The 25,758-nt window shown below is 30.6% G+C and overlaps 3 protein-coding genes across 3 annotated transcripts in view; all 3 read left to right on the forward strand.

Moving 5' to 3' along the window:
• Positions 1 to 25,758, forward strand: part of LOC143206624 (trissin receptor) — a 421,579-nt gene that overhangs the window by 82,532 nt on the left and 313,289 nt on the right. The gene's annotated exons all lie outside the window — the stretch shown is intronic.
• Positions 637 to 2,847, forward strand: LOC143206627 (uncharacterized). Its single transcript, XM_076419239.1, has 2 exons — positions 637 to 799; positions 902 to 2,847. The coding sequence occupies exons 1-2, from the start codon at positions 781 to 783 to the stop codon at positions 1,765 to 1,767; spliced, it is 885 nt and encodes a 294-aa protein (XP_076275354.1). The 5' UTR covers positions 637 to 780; the 3' UTR covers positions 1,768 to 2,847.
• LOC143206623 (uncharacterized) overlaps positions 2,680 to 25,758 on the forward strand; it is a 419,549-nt gene continuing 396,470 nt past the window's right edge. The window contains exon 1 of the mRNA XM_076419235.1: positions 2,680 to 3,162. The gene's annotated coding sequence lies outside the window, so the exon portion shown is untranslated. The remainder of the gene's footprint in view (positions 3,163 to 25,758) is intronic.

Consider the following 25,758-nt stretch of genomic DNA (forward strand, 5'->3'; position numbering starts at 1 on the left):
ATTTTATGCCAACTTTCAAGGTATGTATTATAGCAGTTACTCATAATTATTTTAGCGAACAAAATTTTCTGTCACCAAAGTTAAGATGTGTTACTAATCTTCAATTTCTTAATCATTACGAAATATATCACTTAGTCATCATATTATATGGTGATTCAGTTTCAGTGACACTTTTATTATATTTTATATTTGATAGATATTAGTTAAAACTAAATATATACTTTTTAAGATCAAATATTATTTAAGTTTGATCATTGACAATCCATTAATTTATACCACACCATAATATTTTTTTTATTTACAGATACAAGGGCAAATATATCACAGAGCAGGTTCACTGTTACCAGTGTCAGATAGCGACAACAAATTCCTGCAAATTTATTTTATGGGCAATTCACCACAAGAAATTGATCTGCGTTGTGCACATAACAATTTAGTAAAAAGGTCTATTCTAGAACAATTACAAACTTTATTTCATCAACACAATCAATTGATTATATTGTTTAAAACTGCCCTGGATCTGATGCCATCCGATAATCACAAAATTGTAATCAGAGCTGATAAAACACCTGCAGGTCAACATACAAGACGTTTTAATGCACCAACTATTGATGAAGTTGCTATCGTTGTAGTTGGAGAAAACTTGGAATCCCGTGATATTTTTTACATCGTCGGAATTTTCAATTACAACCTATAAAGGAAACACACCGCTCATATGATGCACTGCAATATCCCATTATATTTTGGCAAGGTGAAGATGGCTACGATTTATCAATAAAAATGATAAATCCCATTACAGGTAACTAAAATATTAGTTTAGCTATGGCGATAATATCTCAGTCACTATATTATGTATTTTAATTTTATATTTGAATGTTATTAAAACAAAATCTGTTTACAGGTTCTGAAACCAACAAAAAAGTCAGTTCAATGAACTATTATTCATACCGCCTAATGATTCGGGAAAATGCAGATAATCACATATTGAAATGTCGGCGATTATATCACAAATATGTTGATGACATGTATGTTAAAATTGAAACGGAGAGATTAACATTCATCAGGTTGAATCAAACCAAACTCCGATCTGAAGAGTATATTCACCTTCGAGATGCGATTAATACTGATGGAAATGCACAGAATGTCGGTCGGATGACTATTCTTCCAGCAACATACATCGGAAGCCCTCGGCATATGCACGAATATGCTCAAGATGCCATGTCGTATGTTCGTCATTATGGTACAGCAGATTTGTTCATCACATTTACATGCAATCCGCAATGGATACAAATTAAGCAGGAGTTATTACCTGGGAAATCATCCATTGATCGTCATGATATTACAGCCAGAGTCTTTAGACAAAAGTTGAAATCTTTAATGAATTTCATCGTAAAACATAATGTGTTTGGTGAGACACGCTGCTGGATGTATTCTGTGGAGTGGCAGAAACGAGGATTGCCACATGCACACATTTTGGTTTGGTTGGTTGAAAAGATAAGGCCAAATGAAGTTGATGCAGTGATATCAGCTGAAATCCCTAATGTACAAGTAGATCCTGGATTGCATGAGGTAGTTATCAAAAACATGATACATGGTCCCTGTGGAACTCTTAATCAAAATTCACCGTGTATGATGGATGGTAAATGTTCAAAACGATATCCACGGACATTAATATTGGAAACAATTACTGGTAATGACGGTTATCCATTGTATCGTCGCAGATCGACAGCAGACAATGGAAAATCAACAATTGTCAAATTAAATTAACAAGATATTGAAATAGATAATCGTTGGATTGTTCCATATTCACCCATTTTATCAAAGACATTCAAAGCACACATCAACGTTGAATCTTGCCATTCAGTGAAATCGATTAAATAGATTTGCAAATATGTAACCAAAGGGAGTGATATGGCTGTGATTGGAATTGGTGCAGAGAATTCTAATGATGAAGTTACCCAATACCAAATGGGCCGCTATGTCAGTAGTAATGAAGCAGTTTGGCGAATATTTTCTTTTCCTATTCATGAGAGACACCCTTCTGTTGTTCACTTAGCTGTGCATTTAGAAAATGGACAAAGAGTGTATTTTACAGCACAGAACGCAGTACAAAGAGCTGCTCAGCCACCATCTACTACATTAACCAGTTTTTTTGAGACATGCCAAAACGATGATTTCGCACAAACATTGCTATATTCTGAAATGCCAAAATATTATACCTGGAATCAATCCTCAAGGAGATTTATACGACGGAAACAAGGAAAACCAGTTCCAGGATATACAGATGTATATTCCACCGATGCGATTGGCCGGATTTATTCAGTACATCCAAGCAATGATGAATGTTTTTATTTACGACTGCTATTAGTCAATGTACGTGGCCCAACATCATTCCAACAGTTACGAACTGTTGATGGTGAATTGTGTGGATCCTACAGAGAAGCCTGTCAACGTTTGCAATTGCTTGAAAATGACGCTCATTGGGATCAAACTCTCAATGATGCTGTAATATCATCACACACTCATCAAATACGAACATTGTTTTCTATAATCATATCTACATGCTTCCCATCAAACCCAATTGATTTGTGGATGAAGTACAAAGATTATATGTGTGATGATATTTTGTATCAAATACGGAATAGAATGGGAAATCCAAATATACAAATCAGTGAAGAAATTTACAATGAAGCATTGATTTCAATTGAGGACATGTGCTTGATAATGTCAAACAAACTATTAATTCAATTAGGCCTGACCGCGCCCAATCGTCCAATGCATGACGCTTTTAACCAAGAGTTGCATCGAGAAAGACTGTATGATCTCAACGCTTTGAAAGAATAAATTCAAACAAATCTTCCACTGTTAAATGAACAACAGAAGTATGTATTTGAAACTCTTATGAAAGTAACAAATGATGAAACTGGAGGGATTTATTTCTTAGATGCACCTGGTGGTACAGGAAAAACTTTTTTTATTTCATTAATATTAGCAACAATTCGCTCACAAAATAAAATTGCACTTGCACTCGCTTCGTCGGGAATCGCAGCAACTTTGCTTGAAGGTGGTCGAACAGCCCATTCAGCACTAAAATTGCCATTAAATATGCAAAGCAATGAAACTCCAACCTGCAACGTTTCGAAGAACTCTGCAATGGCAAAGGTTTTGCAGCAATGTAAATTGATTGTTTGGGATGAATGCACGATGGCACATAAAAAATCTTTGGAGGCTTTAGACAGAACCTTAAAAGATCTACGTAGCAATAATAACCGATTTGGTGGTGCAATGATTTTATTAGCAGGAGATTTTCGTCAAACATTGCCAGTGATTCCACGATCAACGCCAGCTGATGAACTCAATGCATGTCTAAAGTCCTCCAATTTGTGGAAACATGTTAAAGTACTTCATTTAAGCAAGAATATGCGTGTCGAGTTGCAAAATGACCAATCTGGAAACATATTCTCTAAACAACTCATTGACATTGGTAATGGCAAATTTCCTATAGACATGTTGACGGCTTGCTTTTGCTATGACTATAAACAAGTCCCAGGGGCAATCATTAAGTGTTTGTGGTATTAATCTAGAAAACCCATGTTTCTCACATGGTCAATTGTATGTTGCCTGTTCCCGTGTTGGAAAACCATCAGATTTGTTTATCTATGCGCCAGGTAATCAAACAAAAAACATCGTATACCACAAAGCAATATAATGATAATAATAATAATAATTATGATTCACATGATTAACAATAAAGCGATTACTTACTTTTCAATCCTTATATATGTTTTATTTAATTATTTTTTATTCACAACGCCCTATCACCAGGGTGATGGTTCTGTTCAGGAGAATTTTTTAAAATACGTAGGCACAAAAACTGCCACATTACAAATCTTTTTGACAGGACGAAGTCTGTCGGGTCAGCTAGTTATAATATAAAATTTAAATATTTACTAAAATTAATATTTGCGAGTTGAGAAGTGTTGGTTCTAGTGAGAAAATGACACATAAACTTCTATATTAGAAATTGCTTTTTCTACTTTTTTTTTCGAGTTTACTGATTTACATGGAAAACCGAACGATTATTTGCCGATAAAGAATATACCATGGTACTTTAGGGTAAATTAGATGACTCGGTGAATGGAGGTAAAATGAAATGAAACAGTGGTGTTTACATTATCTGACCGTCATTTATTGAAGTAATATAAAAATGTGGAAAATACAAAATAGATAAAACGGATGGCAGCGGTGTTACCTGGTGACGAGAATTGGGCAGCCGATGGTGGCACGTCTAAATCAAATGATGATCGGGTACTGAATTATCGAAATACCCTTCAATAACATCCCAGATAAACGTCTCGGGGTTGCCAGCTATTCGTTATCGTGTTCTAGTTGTCGCTGCTGGTACCCCGCCCGTGTTCAATATCTGGGATTATATTTCTGGGTACTTTGTTGACCGTTATTCCACGATGTAAAATGACATGTCTCAAGGTCTCTACAGTACTGAGCACAGTATGTTAACTAGGAACAGCTTTCATAACAATTATGCATTATAATAGATTTTTGTCCGATTAACATGATTCAGATAAGTAAATACAAGATAGTTGTAGGTTTTTTAAAATTTGGTATAAATCATCCTGTATATTACTTCCAACATAAAACAAAAAATGTATCGTTTAATATATTGCTTGCATATATTCAGATAATTTTATTATTTACTTTGTGGCGACCGCCACGACCCTTTAGGCCACCACCAATTCACCATCAACAACTACAAAGGTTGGCAACGCCGGTGGATTGGTACCACGCAAGTTCTAGGGTATAAAAGACCATCACGACGACGTCTCGCTCTCTTTTCTTATCACCGTCCCCCTGTAACAGTACCACTTCCACAGCGCTACCGTACTTCCTTCACCTTAACCTAATATCCTGTCAATTCTCCCATCGACCACATGTATCAACCGTAAGTTAGAATAAACAACTTTGATTCAACCAGTGTTTTTAGTTCCAAAAATAGTAGTGAGTGTTCTGACAAATAATTGCAGCGGCAGCCACACATTTCGATCGACAGACCGACCCGACGAACATTCCTACAACTTCATAAAGGCATCTATTGAGGAAAGTTGGACCAAAATAATTAACTTTACTTTATTTTTCTCCTCTTCCTAGTAAACTATATGTAAGAACGGTGTCGGTTTGGCAGAGATCAAACGATTTATTCATTTTAATACTTCTTCAGCTCCAGGAAGTGTTAATTTGATGAAAACGCTAGGATCGACAGAATCTCCCATTCGAAACAGTGTACGCCATGACTTCGCGCTTATTGCTAGATATTGCTTTTTTTCTTCATCGCATCTAAGGAGTTAAGTCCATAGTGAATACATCAAATGCTATGATTGAAATATATTTGAGAGTTTGAGCTGGATTTTCATGCTGTAGGACATTTGACATTAAAATAACAACTTTTAAATTGTTGAAACTAAAACCGACCATTATATATGATGGAGGATGGAGTTTCTAAAAGTTCTTGACAATCTTCGTCAGCAGATTTCTTCATATCAATTCAATCATTAAGAGTAACTAATATTAAAACTGAATAAATGCTGTAAAGGCCGATCCATCCAATTAAGCAGTTCGGTTAGTCCATTTAACAGTTGTTTACATTGATCAAAACATATCCAATCATCTAATACCATGATCGATCAATATACAAATATAGTATGGCAATAAATAATAAATACATAAATACAAATATCTTATTTTTATATGAAACTGCATTCTTTAATTTGAAATGGAACACAATTTGCTTCCAACATTTAATATTTTCTGTCGCATATCTGAAATTGAACCGTAACAGACTCTATATGCTAAAGCTTGTCCTAAATATCTTGCCTAACTATTGTTGTGTTGTAATGTAACGCTCACATGTGTCCCATTATGATCGTAAATTTAACGACATGTATTTGGAACATTTTTTCGTTGGACTATACATTATTCACCGCACCAATTTTTAACATTTCAATTTTTTGAATATAAAAACATTACAGACGACAAAACAAAGTGGAATTACAATTACAGATATCCATACTAAATATTAAAATATCGATCTCAATAAAAAAGCAGTACAGTAAAATGGGTTTTAATGCGAAAATTGTGTAAAAAAGTGAAATAAACATTTCAACTAGTCAATTAAAATATATCTGGCCCGGCTTGGTCCGGCACCTACGGTTACGATAGTCGCGGGTTTGAATCCTGCTGCGGTATGGTCGTAAATTTATGTTTGTGATTGTTTAATATTTGTGATTGTTTAATATTTGTGATTATTCGAGGTAAGAGTGAAATCCGACAAGGAAAATTATTCCAGTCACGCCAGTAACCGGGCCGGGTAAGACCGGATTTCCTCTGGGATCATTTCTAAATTGGTCACTCGCCAGTCGGTAGGCTTAATGCCAAGGACCGTGATTCGGAGTCCACGTTAGTAGGCCCAGTCCAGATATATACATAGCAAACATATATGTGCAAATATATACATAGTGCAAGAAAAATATAAGTTATATTTTATAATTTAATTGAATATTAACATAAATGAAGGGTAATTTAAATTTATTACCAGGTATTCCATTAATTTTGAAGGATAAATTTATGTTAATTTATGTATCATATCAGATATAATTTTATAAAATTTTACTAACCCATGAAATTAAAAACGTCTTTTTAAATTAATTCCAGGTTGTGTGTAATAGTATAATCTTTTAATATATTTCTTTTTTTTTCAGGTAATCAGTTTTAATGGTACATAAGTCAGGTATGTAATTTCTAGAAGGAATATCCAAGGAAAATAATAAAATTCTTTCAAAATATGAAAAGTTATTTAATACCGTTCTAGTCGAATGTTTAATTAGTTTGTGTTTGTCCTTTGGTGTTCAAAAAGTTGAATTTTGTGAAGATATATTTTGAATAAAGAAGAAATTGTATTCTGTTCTATTGCTACTGACATGTTATGTTCTAATTAAGAAAAATAAAATTCTTACTGATGATGACAACGTAGAAATGCCAATTTAAAGTATTTTTGTTACGATTGTAGATGTTATATGCTCAGTAAACGTAAAAATAATGATAAATGATGTATAAGTACGCAGTTCTTTGATTTTTCTGTAATGAACACTGACAAGCCATCGTTACTGAAGTTGTTTTGTAAAGCATACAGAATACATATGTACGGTATCTGTAATAAGGGCTCATTTGGTGAAAATATACAAAATTCAGTCTCTGAAACAACGTTATGGAGGGAACAGACTCATGTAAATGATTGCTACTTTTGGCCGATGACTATCGTCGGTACAAAAGCAAGAACATATAGCAAGTACGATATAAATATCTTGACGAATCATCAGTATCGAAATCAGTTTCACGTACGGGCAGTGATCTATTACATGTCCACGTATAAGTGCAAATGCCTAAGATCTTAAACTTTATCACCGGCGAGCAATGAAAGCGATTTCGTTATGGAAAAAAATCATTTAGTTGTTTAGTGATTTGATTTGCGAGTTGAATTTACCCAAACCAAAAGCAGAGTTGCTTGCATCACGGTTAAATGAATGAAAACATCTTGACCCAAAATACAACATCCCTATATACAGAAATAGAAATCTTGCGATTTTACCAATTGTTCAAAAAAAAAAAGAATGAAATATGTTTCTTCATTATGGTTTATACTTTTTAATTCAATAAGTGGCCGTTAATGGTTAAAAATAGTAAATTAATGAATTGAATGTTACGAAAACTTTAACTAATTTAAGAAAAAAACGGACTGCAGATTTGTATTCAACCGTCCAATTTTCCTTATAAACAGCTTTTGGTTGCTCAGATACAAAACCGTGTGTACTTGTGAAGATGTTTACAATAATACTTCGATTTTCACCAATAGATATGGGTGACTAAAATACACGTAAGCACCTAATATAATATATTAAATCCAATTAAATCTGACTTAAGAGCATGAAATTACGAAAAAAAATCGGAACCAACCAGCAAAACGATTTTTAATTGATTATTTAGAATGCTTACTTTAAAAGCCACTAACGAAAAATGAAAAAAAATCTCCTATCAAAGACGTGCCCTCATTTTGGGGAGATTTATGAAAGTTTGGCGCCGATGAGAATGTTGGCAAAAAAATCCTGCTACATCGGTATGATTGGAAATACCATAAACGAGCAGAATAATTTCGACGCAGTAATCATGAAAATCGCATCGATCTTTGTAACGAGCAAAGGAAATATATTAATATATTTTGGAAAATATATCAGATTTATCGCTGAGTGTTTGCACAAGGATTATTAATACATTTGATTGTGAGTGGCCACGCCAATTATTCACGCAAGATTTTAATTAACGTTTCCGTTGCTAACGAGTAGGAATTATGAGGCAGTGCATAAAAAATATAATAAATTGACAATGTCACAATCTATTTAATCAACTTAAATACATATTTAATTTATATTATTTTTGTTTTGGACTAATGAAATATTTCTTGTAGAAATAATATCAGGGTACTGGAACTATTATGGTCTTTCAACAAGTACTAAGTATAATCTAGCCAATAAAACATTCAATGTACGTCATCGAAATTTATGACGTCAACACGTGCGATGTTGCCGCATTAAATTGGACTTTTGGTTTACAACATTTACCGGTTTATAACATCTGATTATTATCACTAACGTTTTGAAGAATTTGACAACAGGGCCAACCAGTAGGTGACTAGATTCGGTTACATGTTTCAATACATCAGACAACATTTTTTCTCTTTTTAACTAAGCTAAAATATGAAGGAAAATCCGTTTTCAGTTTAAAATCGATTTTACTGCTTTATAAAATTGACATGTTCAGTCAAATTCGGTAACAGTTTGATACATTTTTTGCAGAATAATTTAAGCACAGTATTTAATAAAAAGAAAAGAAGAGATCCAATTATTTATTTATTTTTGCACTTCTTCAGCATTTCAACATCGTGTGTCAATTAAGCAATGGCGTATGAATTTCATAAGTGGTAATCAGGATAACCTCCATCTTTGTATGCCAGAGGATGACTTTGCGCATATTGGTCGCTATTGTTTTCCTTTCTTACAACAATATATTTTGTTATTCTTTTAATATCCATAATCTACCCATTGAGCAATCAATCAAAGTATTTGATGGGATTTATATTATAAAAACGACATGTAGAAGATCGATTCAGTAAGCGATCTACTGTACAGTCTAAATTTAATTACTATCCTATGTAATTCTAAAATTTATTATAACTATATGTATCTATTAGTCAGCCTTTTTACTGGTAATTAATGAAACCCTGGTATTGAAATGGTTTGAAATGACATTTCATTCAGTTTTTGTGATCGTTTTTGATTTGCCTAAAGGAGTTAATTGGATATTTAATTCATCAATTGCTAAGCTGTCTAAAAGTTATTGAGTTTGAGGTGCATTTTCATTCAATAAGACATTTGACATTAAAATTTACAACAGTAAGTATTTTTAAGAAAAATACGTCCTGAGTTTAAAATCTATTTTATATTTTTATAAACTGCATTTGACAGTATATTCCATGTCATCTATAACGTGAATTGGCTGTTTTGTTGTAAGGACTATACATTTAGTTTAGTATTTAGTATATTAATGTTCCATTCTTTCTTCGAATATGTGATTTTGCTACTAATTCCTTTAGTAGTTCTAGAAAAATCTAGTCTATATAATTTGTAATTTTCTCCTTTGTAAAATTTATTTATTCAAGTTTGCTAACTGTTCGACGCCTTCGTTACAGAATAATTTTTTGAGATCAAAGATATATTGTGTAATGGAAATAGATAACGACTAAAGACACAAAATGTTTTAATGTAACATTTGGTTGTGTGAGTTTATGATTTGATTATTTGAGAAAGTGAAAATCTGGTGAAATTATAAAAATCCTTAATTTTAACCTTAGGTAATACCACTTAAAACTGAAAAAAAAGATTGTACCAGAGCTAATAGCTTATATTATTTAAAATTCTCTTGATTTTATTATTATTCACAGGATAAAGGTTTACCGGAAAGTCATAATCGGGTTTTTCCGAAAAAAATTTCCGGAAAAAAAACACAATTTTCAAGAAAATGGAAACATTTATTTATTCAAAGTATTGGCCATTTGATTCTGTACTTCTTGCTGATATTTCGAAAAACTGTTTGATTCATCGAGCTATTTTCTAAATTCTTCGAAATTCTCTGCAAATGCGTGTCCCGTTTAGGCGACAAGTTCATAGTAGGGCCGAGCAAGAGCTAGAGAGTACGCGGGTATGATAATATGTCTCATCAAACTGTTTTCAACGCTTCCTTGACCGGTTTTGCTTTATGACACATTATCGTGCTGTAAAATCACTTTACCGTGCCTTCGGGCTCATTCACTCCGTTTTTCGATTGTTAAATTGTTAATTGTTAAAATTAATTATTTTTGTTGTCGGTAGCGATCACTATTAATTGTTTCACTAGGTTTTTTAGTTCATAAAACATACTGGTATTTATATAAATATGGCTATCAATCAAAGATTAGAATCTCGGAAAGTAACTATAAATTGGTTATAAGATTTATTAAAAAAACTAGGTGGTGTAATAAGGAATATCACAGACAATATAAAACATCCATTTTCATGCCCTGACTTCAATTAAAACCTATTATTAGATTTAGTTATTAGTTATTTTCAATAGAAGTTTATATTTCAATTATATTAAAATGTTATAAAATATTAATAATCGAAATCGTATTGAGATTAATCAATTTACTCCTAATCTTATTTCTCGATAAAATAATCTAATTATTCAAAAGATCACACATAACCAATAAACTACTATTCGTTTTAACTAAATACTTATCAGCATAATGAGGCACTACCTCTTGCTCTTTAAGCTGTAGTTTACTGAAAATAAAGTTCAACACATTTTCATTATTTTTTTGTCACATTTAAATATGTTTGTGATTCTTATAAAACTTATATTATGAAACTATAAATCTTATATTTGTCCATATAAGTTTCAATAAAGAGTTTGATAATGATTCAGAATGACGTCTAAATAGCGAATATATTTTTTTATAAAATATTTTTAACAAAAAAATTGAAACGATTTCAAAAATAAATAAAAAAGTCACAAAAAAAATAAAAAAAGAAATCGAAGTGCCATCAGTCAAAAACTTTATTATTTTGGAGAGGTTCATTTACTTAAACAAATTTTCGTTGTTTAAAATGTTTATAATTAATACTTTGGCTTAAGGCTACTTAACCGAGATGGATGGGATTTGTTTGATCCTACGCATGAATTCAGAAAACTCATTCTTCGAGTATGTTTTAAAATACACATTAAAACAACATAAAATAATACAATCTGTAAATCAACAAATTAAGAGTGATTTTATAGACGAGATAGTATCTTATCTTTTTTATTATATTGTTAACAAATCTTTGCTGTGTCTATAACTCCTAGATTTTACCCTAACAAGAACATAACAGTAATTTTAATATATATCATACATTTTAATGTTTTGAATCCAATCCTCAATTTTCACAATGATATTGTAATATAACTTGCCTCGATACGTTTTTGTGTTGAAGAAGTAAATAAAATATTAACAAACTTAGTCTGATTTTAGAATCGAGGAACAAAATATAGGAATTTTAATACATATTATTTAAATTGATAGCACAAAAGGAGTATGATAAAATATTTTTACAAAAAAAATTAAACCTACGGCGAAAACTTCAAAGAGATTTTTATTTAATTATTACAAAGATTATTACGTACATATTTTATTTTAAAACGTTTTTTTTGTGTTAAAAGTCTAATTTTGATTATTTTTTCTGCCCACAATTGACCGAGCAATCTGCGAACATATATTAAAAAAAAATACAACCATAGAACCTTCTCCTTTTTCTAAGTCGGTTAAAAATTAGAAGAGCTCTGTTGCTCAACTTTTTTTAATAATAACTCATTCTTAATATTTGATAGCCACATTTAGCTTCCGCTTTCTTTTTATGATATTATGGATAGATTACGTTCTATCCAGTGTAAGATGTTTTTTAAAAATTTATCTGATGGCATAATTGATAGTATATGTATATGTATAGTATGTATATGGATATCTTTTCTGAGTATTTATCCAACAGATAAATAAAACAAAACAAGTCTGCTACTGATACAATAGTCGCCAGTTCGTTTCTGCTTATGGTGTGAATGTTTCTATTCCGTATGTGACCATTTCTGCGAATTTATAGATAAGAGTTTAAAATCCGCTAGGATATAATCTTCTCCGTTTCGTCTAGTCACTAATTTGGTTACCTCTAATAAGTTATTATAAGTTATATAGTTATAATAAGTAGGTTTAAACAAAATATACAATAGTGGGCAATAAGAAGAAACTATTATGCAAAGATAAACAATTAAACAAGAGAAAAATTTACCCAATTTCAACAGTACTTCTAACATTATCTTCCTTATGACGTTTTTATATGTGTTTTTCTCGAAACTGGATGCTATAATAAAGTGTTATTAAATAATTCAAATAAAGCAAGTACAAAGTGTATTATCATGCTTTTTTTAAATAATAAAAAAGATGTGTGCGTAACTTTCTCTTACTTAATTTATTATAATTCAACAGAAGGAAGTTTGAAGTCCCCTTGGAAAAGTCAGGGGGTTTCATTTCAGAGTATTGAATATTTAAAATGGTTGGTCTTTTTTACAACTAAAAAACAGCAGTAACTGGGAAGTTCTATTATGTATCAGAATGTGATAATAGTTTTTATGTTTGTGTACATATGTATTCTTAGGCACATACTATATTATTATAACACATATTCATGTGATAACGAGTTGTTGCCAGATATAATCAAGCAGACTATTTATATGTGAAGTGTTTTTTAGATTGATACTACTTTCAAGAGGGTTAATTATTATTTGAGAGATAATAGAATCCATTGTGTTTTGATGAATTAGAGTAAGAAGAATTTTCCCTACGCATTATTGAAAATAAAATTGACCAAATCACATTATGGAGATAGGAAGATAATCATGCTTATTTTCTATATTTTTATTTCTTCTGTTTTCTACATTTCTATATTTTCAGGGCAACTATTTTATATTTATGAAAGTAATGATTAGTTCTAATTTTTGTGATTTTGGCGTATTAATATTTAAAAATAATCATCAATATAACTGTTTTAATGCGACTCTTTAGCGAACCAATTATTCCTGTTTACTATTTGGTTAAAATTTCTTCTGTGTGTGTGTCTTCTGTGTCTTCTGTGTATTGTTTTCGTGCACAGATACATTACGTGACTACCCTCGCCCTTCAGTTCATAAAGCTGCCCGAGATCTTAGTAATTTGACAAGTTTAGAAAGCGTACGAGTCACCTTCGAGTATTTTATTTATTGAGTAGTGAGTTCATCACGAAGAAAATACAAACACAGCTCTGATACATTACGTGACACGAAATCTAACAGATTTTCCAAGAACGTTTGTACTGATTCAATATTTTTTTAGATTATATGGGCTCTCACAAGGCTTGCAGATCTTGAGTTGAACCTTTACGTTTGTGGAAGGAAGGAGAACATCACATGTTAAATTTTGGTACCCATGTGAAGTTAATGGAGAAATAATTATTTTGATGATTGCTACTTTTGAGTCATACACTTTAAAGGTCGAAATCGAAATAAAATATGGCAATATATATATTTACAGCTAACAAGATGTTCCGTTTTGTACAATGAAATGTGTACAAAACGACAAAATTTGGAACCTTTAAAATTGTCTGATTGCTTGCGAAAAAACTTTATTTGCAATTTTTCATGACCCGAATGATAACTTGCTTCAATTAGAGTTAAAATTTTATTTTATTGTCTTGTGAAAGATTTTTGGTTTTACCCGAATATATGGTGGTACACGGATTTACTGAACACTCTAATACATACAAGTAATAGTATGTGAAAGGGTATTAACCAAAAAAAAACTATTATTGTGCTTAAAAACTGTTTTGTTTTACGGAAAGAAGAGGCGACTTCTTTAACTGCGTTACAAAACGACACTGAGGGTAAAAACAGATTACTGAATAGTGCGGGTCATATTACATAACACCTCCTTCCTAAAGAAACGACCACTATCGTTAATTAGTTAAATTTTAGTTATTAGTAATTGTAAAATTTTATTTGAGTATCTGTACTTTCGTCTTCTTCCGCCAGTTTGCTTTTGAAGATCTTTGAAATGGCACTGTTTCTACCAGAATTTTCATGGCATCCCTATTTACAATGAATTTCTAGCTTTGATGATTCGGCTTGACTTTGGTGACAATAGTGTATGGCTAACAAACTGAGCTACTGCAGTTAACAAATTTGGTCGCCGTTCACCATGAACTGTAAGCTTCTGTTCAATTTCTAGTAAGATTTCCAGTAGTTTCACCGTAACTTCAATTCAGCTTTGGTGGCCTTACACCTTAAACTGTGATAAAAGTGTCGGGATCCACGGACTAGGGGTGTATTTGAAAGCATGAATGTTTCTTACTTGGAATAGTTTATGTCTAGGGGTCGTTGAATACCTTCGATTCACGTTTTCTGATCTTACAGCTACTGTTGCGATATTTTTGGCCAAATTCCATTTAACTACACCAAGAAATGGTTCGAATAATTGAAACAGTATATGGGTATGGGGCGTTGAGCACCTTCAATCTAACAATCCACTTCAAAAAAACTATTATTTTACTTAAAAAGTGTTTTATTTTACGGAAGTGGCGACTATTTGAACGGCTGTAGAGACCAACCCGTCTCATTCGTTCACCATTCAGACAGTAAAAAACAGACAATCAGATAGTCTGGGTCGTATTACATAACATACATATATATTGTAGAATATTAGGCACTTCGCATTGATAAATGTTGGAGCTGAATTTCACGCCCGCAATCTCCTTGTAGTATTCTGCAGCAGATTGAAAATATTTTACTTATTCATTGAAATTACGTTTTTGAATCTTTAAGTTATTTTAATAAAATGAGTAGTAGCTTAGATCTCCTCTACACATACTAATCTGACGGATAAACATTAAGTGTTCATCGACGTATTAACTTATCTGTACTGAATTTAAATAATCAATAAAAATATCGCCAGCAAATAGCTTTGTTTTGTTAGTTGAAGTGGTATCAGATGGTAATGATAACGATTCTCTGCAAGGACCCTGTCGAATTAACGAAAATAATAACAAGTATTTCTTTGTTTGTAAAGGTTCATTTTATCAGACTTGTGTTAAATCTAGAAGGAAAACGTTTTCAATGTCACGTTATTAACCTAGTTTAATGTGTTGTTTCGCAGCTGGTTGTTTGTTGGTAAACATCTCAGGATAAGTGCCTATGTAATTCCTGTTTGGTTATGCATAATAAAATAAAAACTTCCTGTTAAAATGACTTTATACGTAAAACGACTTTCTCAGAGGGTGAATTAATTTTAATGAAAACAATTGAATATACTTTTAGTAGTATGTATAAATATTAAACAAAATATAAATTTAATATTTTGTATATAAATGTTTATTTAAAAATATTATGTATATATATATATATATTTATATATATATATATATATATATATATATATATATATATATAATTAGAAACATGTTGACTTAATTGGAAAAATATCGTTAAAACACAGGATGTTCCGAAGACAATAAATATTGATTTAGAAAGTGATATAGAGTCATTCTTCATTATTGATTTTTCAATCAATTGCTGGGATTGAAAAAACAATTGCAACATTTTAAAAAAACAGTACTACTGAAAACCATGAAACGCTATTAAAAACTTTCATGAAAATATTCTTGTGACTATTTTTTTCGAGTAATCGGTAATCGGTACTACAAAAAATCTACAATTTTAGTTAAACAAAATTACTTTCTCTGTACCATGTTTCTTGTACTTGATATGGTATAATATTTTTAGTTACAGTTGAATATTTCGTTTAATATAAATATTATTTTATTTATGTTATTTAAAATAATGAAATTATGTTGAATAGTGAATATATATATATATATATATATATATATATATCATTCTAAAACTTCTCATAATAGTAAGACTGAATCTTTGTGATCTATATGGTCGTATTATTATCGTGAAAGTAGGCAGTGTTTGGCAGCAATATGCTAGTTATTGTAAGAACTTCATCAGAATATGATATAACGATTTCAGTAGGCAACCTGGCCGGATTGCAGATTTATTTTGCCGATACAATGTAAGCGATGATTCAGCGTACCAGGTCTTACGATCGTTGAACTACTTCTTTCACACCTTAGTGTTGCCTTCCATTATATAGGGTCTCGTAGTGTTGCCAACATGCAGAAAGATCTTCTTTATATGCAAAATACTGAAGTCGTTTCCAACCACAAATCTTTCTCACAAGTCGTCAAGTATAGTAGTATTCTCTCATTTGACGTTATTTATGGCCGGATAGTAAGTTGATCCAATTTGTTTCATTCGTTGACTTTATTCTAACTACTTTTGAATAATCCTTTAAATGTAACTCCTTAAAAAAGTAATAATGTTCACAATTTTTCACATCTTTAAACATACAATAAAAACCTCCAAAACACACAGTGTCACAGTGTTTGTAGAAGTTATTAAATAATTCGTATTTAAAAAAATAGTATCAATGTATGGACGTAAATATTTCTCCTTGACGTGTCTGAGTGATATTATGCCAGAAATATTTCTAACGAAGGGCTGGTAATAAGAACTATTTCAGGTTTCAGTAAATAATCTCTTATAAAAAGAAACTTATTGGATAACATATCTTCGGGGTTTATTCCTTGAACTCGTTATGTCTCGAATTTCTCAAGTGTTGGGATGGCGAATTAGGGCGAATACGTCAGCTATCCGTAGAATACGGATATTTGTAGTATCGCCTTTTTGTATACGAACAGAAAATAATTAAATGATGTTTATTTTGAATGTCGTACACATAGTATAGCTAATTAGAAATTAACAGACGAGTTATGGCATTTTATATTTTTTTGATAATGATAAGAAAAGTTTTTAATTACATAAAATTTAAAATAAAATTGAAGATTTCAGAAAATATTGCCTCGATTTTACTACTTATTATGTTCCACTGGCCTCATGAGATCCGTTGAATAAAGACACATAGAATGCAATCTCTATATATATATATATATATATATATATATATATATATATATATATCTCTCTCTCTATATATATATATATATATATATATATATAAATCTTTAAGACAGATTTCAATTAAAATAATATTTACAATAATATATAGACTCTTCAACAATTGAATGCTAAATTTGTTGTTATTGTAAACAGTTGTGGTAAATATGAAATCTAAATATCTGAATAATCTAATAAAATAGTATCTAAATCTAAATATAAAAAATGAAGTAATATTGATTGAAGGGACCATTCAACAAACATCGTTCATGAAATTGAAGCGACTTTTCTCAACTGCTAAAACAAACAACACATATTTATATTTATAGCATATATACATTTTCTATTTGGTCTCTTTGTGTGTTGTACTGTCTGGTTCTTATCTACCTAATGTTAAAGGCGCAATTCGTCTATTTCAAAATAATCTGTGGATACACATACATATTTTAATTTTCAGTTTTCAAATCTTTTAATTTAGTTCGTTTGAAAAAATATTTCTACTTATTTCTAGTTATTTTTAGTGGGCTTCTTGTAAGCTGAACAATTTCTGCTGAACTCAATATTAAACTTATATGACCATGTTTTTCTTTTTATCGTTAACTTTGTTAATATGAAGGATCTGTGAATAAATACACGTTATGTATTTCAATTCAATTATGTAATCAAGCATCATGAAAAAGTTGCTATTTAAATTCCAATTGGGTACCATATGGTTCGAAATGCAAAGTGCAAACCTTTTTGAAGTTATACAGAAACTTGTAAAAGAATTCCTTATGTTTATCGCTGTTTATTTTAAAACCATTCTGGTACTAGAGCAAGATAATTTGGAATATAAGGCATGCCATTTTAACCTTCACATCATAGATCAGAACACATTGTTTCGTTTTTACATTTAAATACATAATGTTTAACATAAATGCTACGAAATAACGTAAAATTTCATCAAATTTCGTTAAAATAATACAAAAAAATTTAAATAGGACAAGCTTAACTAAAGATATCTTAAAAAATTTAAAAATTTGTTCACTAGAACTTTTATTGGCATTCTACTGAAGATAAATTTAATGGCAATTTTCTTCTGTTTTACACTTCGGTTGCAACCATCAGACTTGTATTTTTATATTGTTCACAAATTTTAATTTGTGTTCACATTTATAGGGGTTTGTTCATCTTCATGATTTTATATTTGTTTTTTTTTCAGTATATAGGTTTCATTGCCAGCAGAAATTTTGCGAATTGTCTGTATTGTGTCTTAGAGTTCACTTAAATACTATTTCATTCCTGTAGTTTTACTTTTTTACTTCAATTTAAAGAAAAAGACAGCTGAAGATTAGCGAATGCTGTGTGAAGCTTATGCTCATGCTCCATCCATAGATTATGTGAATGCTGGTAACTTCGTCGTTTGGTGGTCGTTTTAAAAATGAAGATTTTTACACAGAAGCAAAGGAGCGTTTCTGATAACCAAATAATTTTGAAGGCGAGGATTTAAACTCATTACTCGATCAAACCATCAATGGGGATCGCTGTTGACTTCAGCGTGACAACGCCAGATCACGTGTTTTATACCGGTGCAAACATTCTTGAAAATATTAAAATGGGAGGGGCTACCACATCTGCCGTATTCTACAGAAGCTGCTCCTTCTGATTACTACTTACTACAGTATATGAGTCATGACCTCTCTGAGCAGTGCTTCACTTAGTTGAAGATACCAAAAAAGGCAAATTCGTGGACAGTCTCTGAATTTATAGCGCTCTTTCGAGATGGAATCCGTAAATTCTCTGAAAGATGAGAAAAAGTAACGACTATTGATGGAAAATAGCTACACTAATAAATATGTACAATAATAAATAACATACATTTTACCGATTTTTTACAATAAAGCTTCAAATTAAGAAAAGACTGGCTTGGTTGGCTCAGTCGTGAAGGCAACATGACGGTCCTCCTGTCGTTGCAATGGTCGCGGGAGCGAATTGTGCTAGGGCATAGCCGTTAATTTGTGTTTGTTGTTCTTCAACATTTGTGATTATTTGCAGGCAAGAGTGTAATTTTCTACAAAGAAAATGATCTTAGTCACGCCAATAACCAAGCTGGGTAAGACCGGATATCTTTTGGATTGATTTCTAAGTTGCTCACTCGACAGCCAGTACGTTAAACAGTAGGTACTGTCCCTGATTGCTTGGTGGTTAGGGCATTTTTCGTTTTACTTGAATATATTTAGTTGTAGCTCATATTACACAACAATATTAGCTCTAACCGTGCCAAATTTCCTTCTCCAACCTTCTCGGTGTTCATATTTATAGGGTAATATTATAAATATATAGGGTAATATTATATATATATATATATATATATATATATATATATAATATATATATATATATATATATATATATATATATATATAGGATATATATATATAGGTATGAAAATTTTTATGATGCAATTAAGTTTATTAAACATCATAATTAAATTTTATACACAATGTATCTTAAATTTTTCTTTTATCTTAAAACAGGTTATGGACGAAAAATTCCTTGAGCAAATAATAAACGAAAATCCACTAAATATTATTAGACATCATGCATAATAATCAAATTTAGTGTAAAATAGCATTAAATTTTCGGTAATTGGTTTATTTTACGTTTTTTCTATTAAAACATTGCCGCAAACTTAAAAAGCATTAGCAAATACATTTTTAATAGTTTCTATCCACAAAAATAATATGTAATAACTTGTCTAATAATGAATAAACTAGGAGAATTAATGTTTTGTGTATTTTTCTTAGGAATATTTGATTTAATAATTATTTTCAGAATTTTTAAATATCGATTGCTCATATGAGTAATTGATCTGTAATATTTTTTATTTCAAATTACAGTGAGATGAGTTAGATATTATTAAACGTGCATATATATATTTATAAATTATATATTTGGTTATAAATAAACGAATAAAGGTAATGTAAAAACTAAGGTTGGTTTTTCTAGTTGGTTTTTTGTTGCTACTTGTTTTTATAAGAATTTCGGAGATTTGCAATTAACGGCGTAACCAAGCATAAAAATAATATTTTTGTAGAATCTAAAAAGGGACCTTTAGAGGCGTTTGATAGGTTGACACGATATCTCAAGTTATACTGAGAGTTGGGCAAAATATATGCTTTGCTTTAATTAAACTGCAAATTGCAAAATATTCTCTCCCCTGTATTTTAAATAGCAAGTACAACATATTTTGAAATCGTGCATTTAAAATATAAACTAAATTTCATATATAAACTATTTCAATATAAAATACAATTTGTATATTACAAAATACAGGCTGGTGTTGTAACTAGATTAGGCAGTTAATAATAATCTCCATGAAGTTACTTTAACGAACACTAGATTTTTAAATGTACTATCAGACAAATATATTCTTTTTGGAGAATCTATAAAACCTGCTAAAGAAAACAATCTTTGTACTGGTCCTGATGATTACAAATTTTTGTTGTATTATACAAATACCTGTTTTTTATTTTGATAACGTTAAAGGATAGTTAACATTTTGCTTTTATTGTTTAGGAGGCTGACTCTAACTCCATTTTGGATTGTATTTTTGTGGTTGATCACTACTAAGTAGCTGCTAGTACTGCGGCTTCTATTACTATAAGGCATTATTTCATGTTTTTTAATTTCCCTTAATGCCTTAATTGTTTTTATATATTTTAACTTATTCGTCTCCAATTTGTTAATTGGTTGCCAGAAAGCGTTATGCTTTCTTTATCCATTTCAATGCATTTTTTACAGGGTTAATGTAGGTGACAATTTGAAAACTTTTTATATCTATTCTATCTAAGATATTAAGATATATTAAACTATAAGTTCTCGTTTAGTTGATGTCTCCAATGCCTTCAATTTCAAATATTCACGCGATCTAATCTGGTCTTAAAGACATCAAGGTAGGAAATATGTTGCCATTATAACAATTGTTGTTCATAATATAATCTGAAGCTGTAGCAATTGGTTTCAATAGTTCAATAAATTCCTCCAAGTAGTCTACTTCTATGGCTGAAAATGTACTAGTCTTACTAGATTTAAGTGTCGTTAGTTGGATAATAGAATGATAGGGAGAGTTCCATCTTGTGGGACTGGGATAAATTAATTGATGTCCTAAACAGTCCTTTATGACTTTATCCGATTTGGGCTGAATGACTGACTTGTAACATTAAGTAATTAAAATACCAATTACAATTTTAAAAAGTAATGGAGTTACAAATGCCAAATATATTTTTGTATTTTAATTATTCAAATACTGCCCACCCCAAATTTTATTAAACCGAATTATTTGAAATTTGGCGTGAGCCTTCTTTATACATTTTTCTATGATATCAAAATAATGCTAATTTTTAATAAATGTTAGTAATAAAAAATGATATTAATTTTTAACAAATTCGAAAACTAAATTTTTTATTTAGTTATTAAGAAATCAATACAATAGATGTATTAGTATTTAGAATACTTTCATAAGTATATATTATTGTAAGATTACATGTTTTTTACCATACAACCTAAATACAATTATTATTACTTGTAAAGAAGTGCTCTATTTGGCCGAATGGTCTGAGCAAAGCTCGGCCTCTCGGGTACGGTATATATATATATATATATATATATATATATATATATATATATATATATATATATATATATATATATATACGAATTGCTTATTTAATAGTATAATATAAATCTCTAAATGAGACACATAAATTGTTTTGAATGACATTGTTGTTTTGAAACGAACATATTAACGCTAACTTAAGTGATATAACTTGCCGGGGATGATTTAAAAAACCCAAGGATGGTGAATTTCGCATAGAGAGCAAAAAACGTAGTGTGAAGCTACTATTGGGAGAAGACGCGACATTGAAAGACGACATGAAAATGGTCCTAAAATAATTTAGGTCAACTAAATGAAATGCGATTGAATTAAAATGGGCGCGGGCATTTTAGTAAAATCGTTTCAAATTGATATTTTCAGTTATCTATCACGTGATTGTTCTAATTTAATTAGTTTTAATTATACATTGTCGTTATCAGTTTTATTTTTCATGTTTTTAGTTATATTAGTAATATTTGGTCAATATTCCTGTTCATTTTAATCTTCAAAGTTGCTTAAATTTATTGGTTAACTAAAAAGCTACGCCTTCTAGGACCAACAGGATATATTGGTCGAGGTACACTAATACATTAATAGTCTGTAACTATCGGTTAATTAGCACTACAGGATAATATTTGAAATATAATGTAAATATACGATGAGAGGGTAAAATAATATATGAGACGAGAGGCATGATACGTTCGAATAAGTGCCAAAATTTTGGAAATAAAAGCTACTAAAAACAGTTATAATCGGCAATACGTAAGAAATATAAGAATCGTCATGCATTAAATATACATTATATTATACATGCAAGTACTAAGGTCAATCGGACGGTGTTTGATGCGCTTCAGGAAAAGTTTCACTCTCATTCTTAAATATCCCATTAGAATCATTGAAAATACTATTGCAACATTCGAGATTCAAGGCCAATTGTACCATCAAATTGGCAATCCAGTCAAGATGGCAACAACAATTAACACACGATGTTTATAACAGGTCAATAGATCAAGTTCTCGGCCTGACACAGACGGCGCTACTAGAATTAAATCCATGTGTTAGCCCTAACCCTCAAAAGATATAAATGCATAAATTTGACAGCTGTTGGATCACTAGTTTGTGCATTATAGCGTTCTGAGTGAAGCAACTTCTGTTATTGTGAAAAACGTATAATATTGCTTTTTGAAGGGAAAAAAATAAAGTTGAAGCAAGAACTTGGTTTGATGCCGAGTTTCCGGACACTCTCCCAGGAAAATCAATCCTCAAGGATTGGTGTGCTAAGTTTAGTCGTGGTGAAATGAGCACCGAAGACGTTGAATGCAGTGGACGTCTAAAAGTGGTTGTCAGCGCTGACAACATTTAAAAAATCGACAATATGATTTTCAATGACCGTAAATTGAATGAAATAGCAGACACTCTAAAGATATCAACTGAACGTGTACCATAGTAAAAAAATGTGTTGGACTACTTTGAGTATGTTTTTGAGATGTAATAACCGATTGGTCCAGTTCTTTAACATTAAATAAACAAAGTAGAAGCTTAATTTACAAGATTTTTATCACTAAATCAAAGTACTGTATGGAGAGGAGGTAGGAAAATTCATTTCAAAAATAAATTAAAAAACCTCAAATTTCAAAGGCCTTTACGAAGTTTCCACATATTTTTTGATGTGACGGAAAATCGAAAGTCGTTCAATGTAAAAGTCATTATTTGCTTTTTAAGCACTAACCATATCATATGTAAGTCGTAGAAATATTGCAGCCAACTGCTTCCATGGTGTAACGGTTAGATGAACGTTCTAATCGTTACACGTGGAGATTCGAATCCCGGTAGAGACAACAAAACTTTGTTGTTGTTCTAGTTTGTTTAGAATATTTCTCAAATGTCTTAGGCTAGGTAGCTGTCCCCTGGGTCTGAAGCGATCCTTATATTCAATTATTGTTTCTTTAGAAAATAGGAAATTTCTCCTTATAATTGGCCAACGCAATGTAATACTTAATAAAATAACTGCATTTATTTTGTAAATATCTAGGACTAAAAAGAGAAATAAAACAAAAAATTGAACTTCAAAAAATAAGAAACTAACTAAAAGGTAAAAAATAATCAAAGTTAGATTTTTAACAAAAAAAAGTTTTAAAATAATATATGTACATAATAATCGTTGTAATAACTAAATAAAAATAAACACAATCTGTATTTAACCTATCTAGTATACATATTTTATACTCTACTATATACATACAATTTAGCTTAATATCTCTCTAGACCTATTTATCTACTTACAATATTATTTTAACTACCACCAACTGATCACTTTGAAGTCAGTGCTGAGCCCAAACAATACAAAAACAATAATATAATTTTGTAACATTACAAAAAAATTAAATTAGGCTACAAAACAAATCTAATTTGTTGCTCTTTTTTGCTTGTTATTTCATTTTCTAAGTTGAAATTGGTATGCTTATGCAGCGACATTAATAACAATATTTTGGCTGAACTTCCATATACTGTGGGAAGAGAGGCAGTTTTGTTTGAATTCGCGTTCAATATATCAATTTATTCGAAGCTTGCCTGCTTCTAACGTGATAATTATCCATAACAAACAAATTTTATATTGTATTTTTAGACTTCTATTGTTTTATTCTATTGGCGTGGCCGTAACCTTTCCTGAATAATTTCCATGCTTACTTAATGCATAAAATAATTATTAATATGCATATCTATATTGATTTTAGTCACGCCAACGTTCCGATTTTTTGATAATAAGAGTTTGGTTATACCCGATTAACGTTCCGTTGAGTGTTACCCTCTGGAAATTTATGATTTTGTTAAATTTGATGAGTTCTTATCAAAGTTGCTAAGATGATTATTCGATGATGCGAGACTTTAATATCCTGGTGGCCAGGTGAGCAAATTTATGATTCTGTCCAATAAATCATAATGCAGATTTATGCAATATTTATAAAGCCTCTGTAAAAGAAACTATTGAAATACTATTACAAAAATTACAATTGGTTACGTGTTAAAATAGGAACTTTTAATTTACTGTAAAACTTTCTTTGCCGAGAGAAGTAACGACTTGTGGGGAAAACTAAACTCTTAATTCTGAACTAATAAAATATTACAATTTTCATGACTAGTTGACTGATATAATATCGCCCTCCTGAATAATTAAGGCAAAGGGTGACGATTAAGTTTAATGTTGCTATTTTTTATATGAAATAATTTTGGTAAGTTATATAACTAATATTTTGTAATTTAGATTAAAACGAGCAACATTTAGGCGCTCTTTTAAATTATACAATCTGTCCCCATTAATTGATAGTCTTCTAGCATTTCATTAACTTAGTTAGCAACCTTGTCACTAAAAAACTACATAAATGTTGAACAGTTCAGTTCAGAAAAAGACTTAGTTTCATATGTACTAATTTGCAAGTACAAATATAGAGTATCCAGTGAGAAATTTGAAACCTTGAAGCCTTGTATACAAAACTAAAGTTATTATAGAGAACAATTTCATCTCAGATGACTTGCTGTCTAATATCTGCGGGTTTTCTTGTTTATAAAACCTTCTTAATGAAAATAGGTTTTGTCATTAAATTTTACATTATTTAATCTTCTTATGAAAAATACAAAGCGCAAAGTTAACTCGAAGTTAATCTTGTTGTCAATACAATAACAAATCAAACCAAAAAGTTTTGTTGAAAAATTATAAAAGAATTTTCTAACATATTTAATATATTATAAACTTGCATGTATTTTGGTCATCGATATGTGTGCTATAGTGCTATTGATCTTGATGATTTCGACACTCTCTGCAATTTGCTGCACAAAACAAGCTTACCTTTAGTAGTATTGGTTTATGTAATGTATATAGACGCTAA

The sequence above is a fragment of the Rhynchophorus ferrugineus genome, unplaced genomic scaffold (genome assembly GCF_030347505.1).
Source record: "Rhynchophorus ferrugineus isolate W39M unplaced genomic scaffold, kcgeb_rfMv2 rfM1, whole genome shotgun sequence".
Taxonomy (NCBI): Eukaryota; Metazoa; Arthropoda; class Insecta; order Coleoptera; family Curculionidae; genus Rhynchophorus; species Rhynchophorus ferrugineus.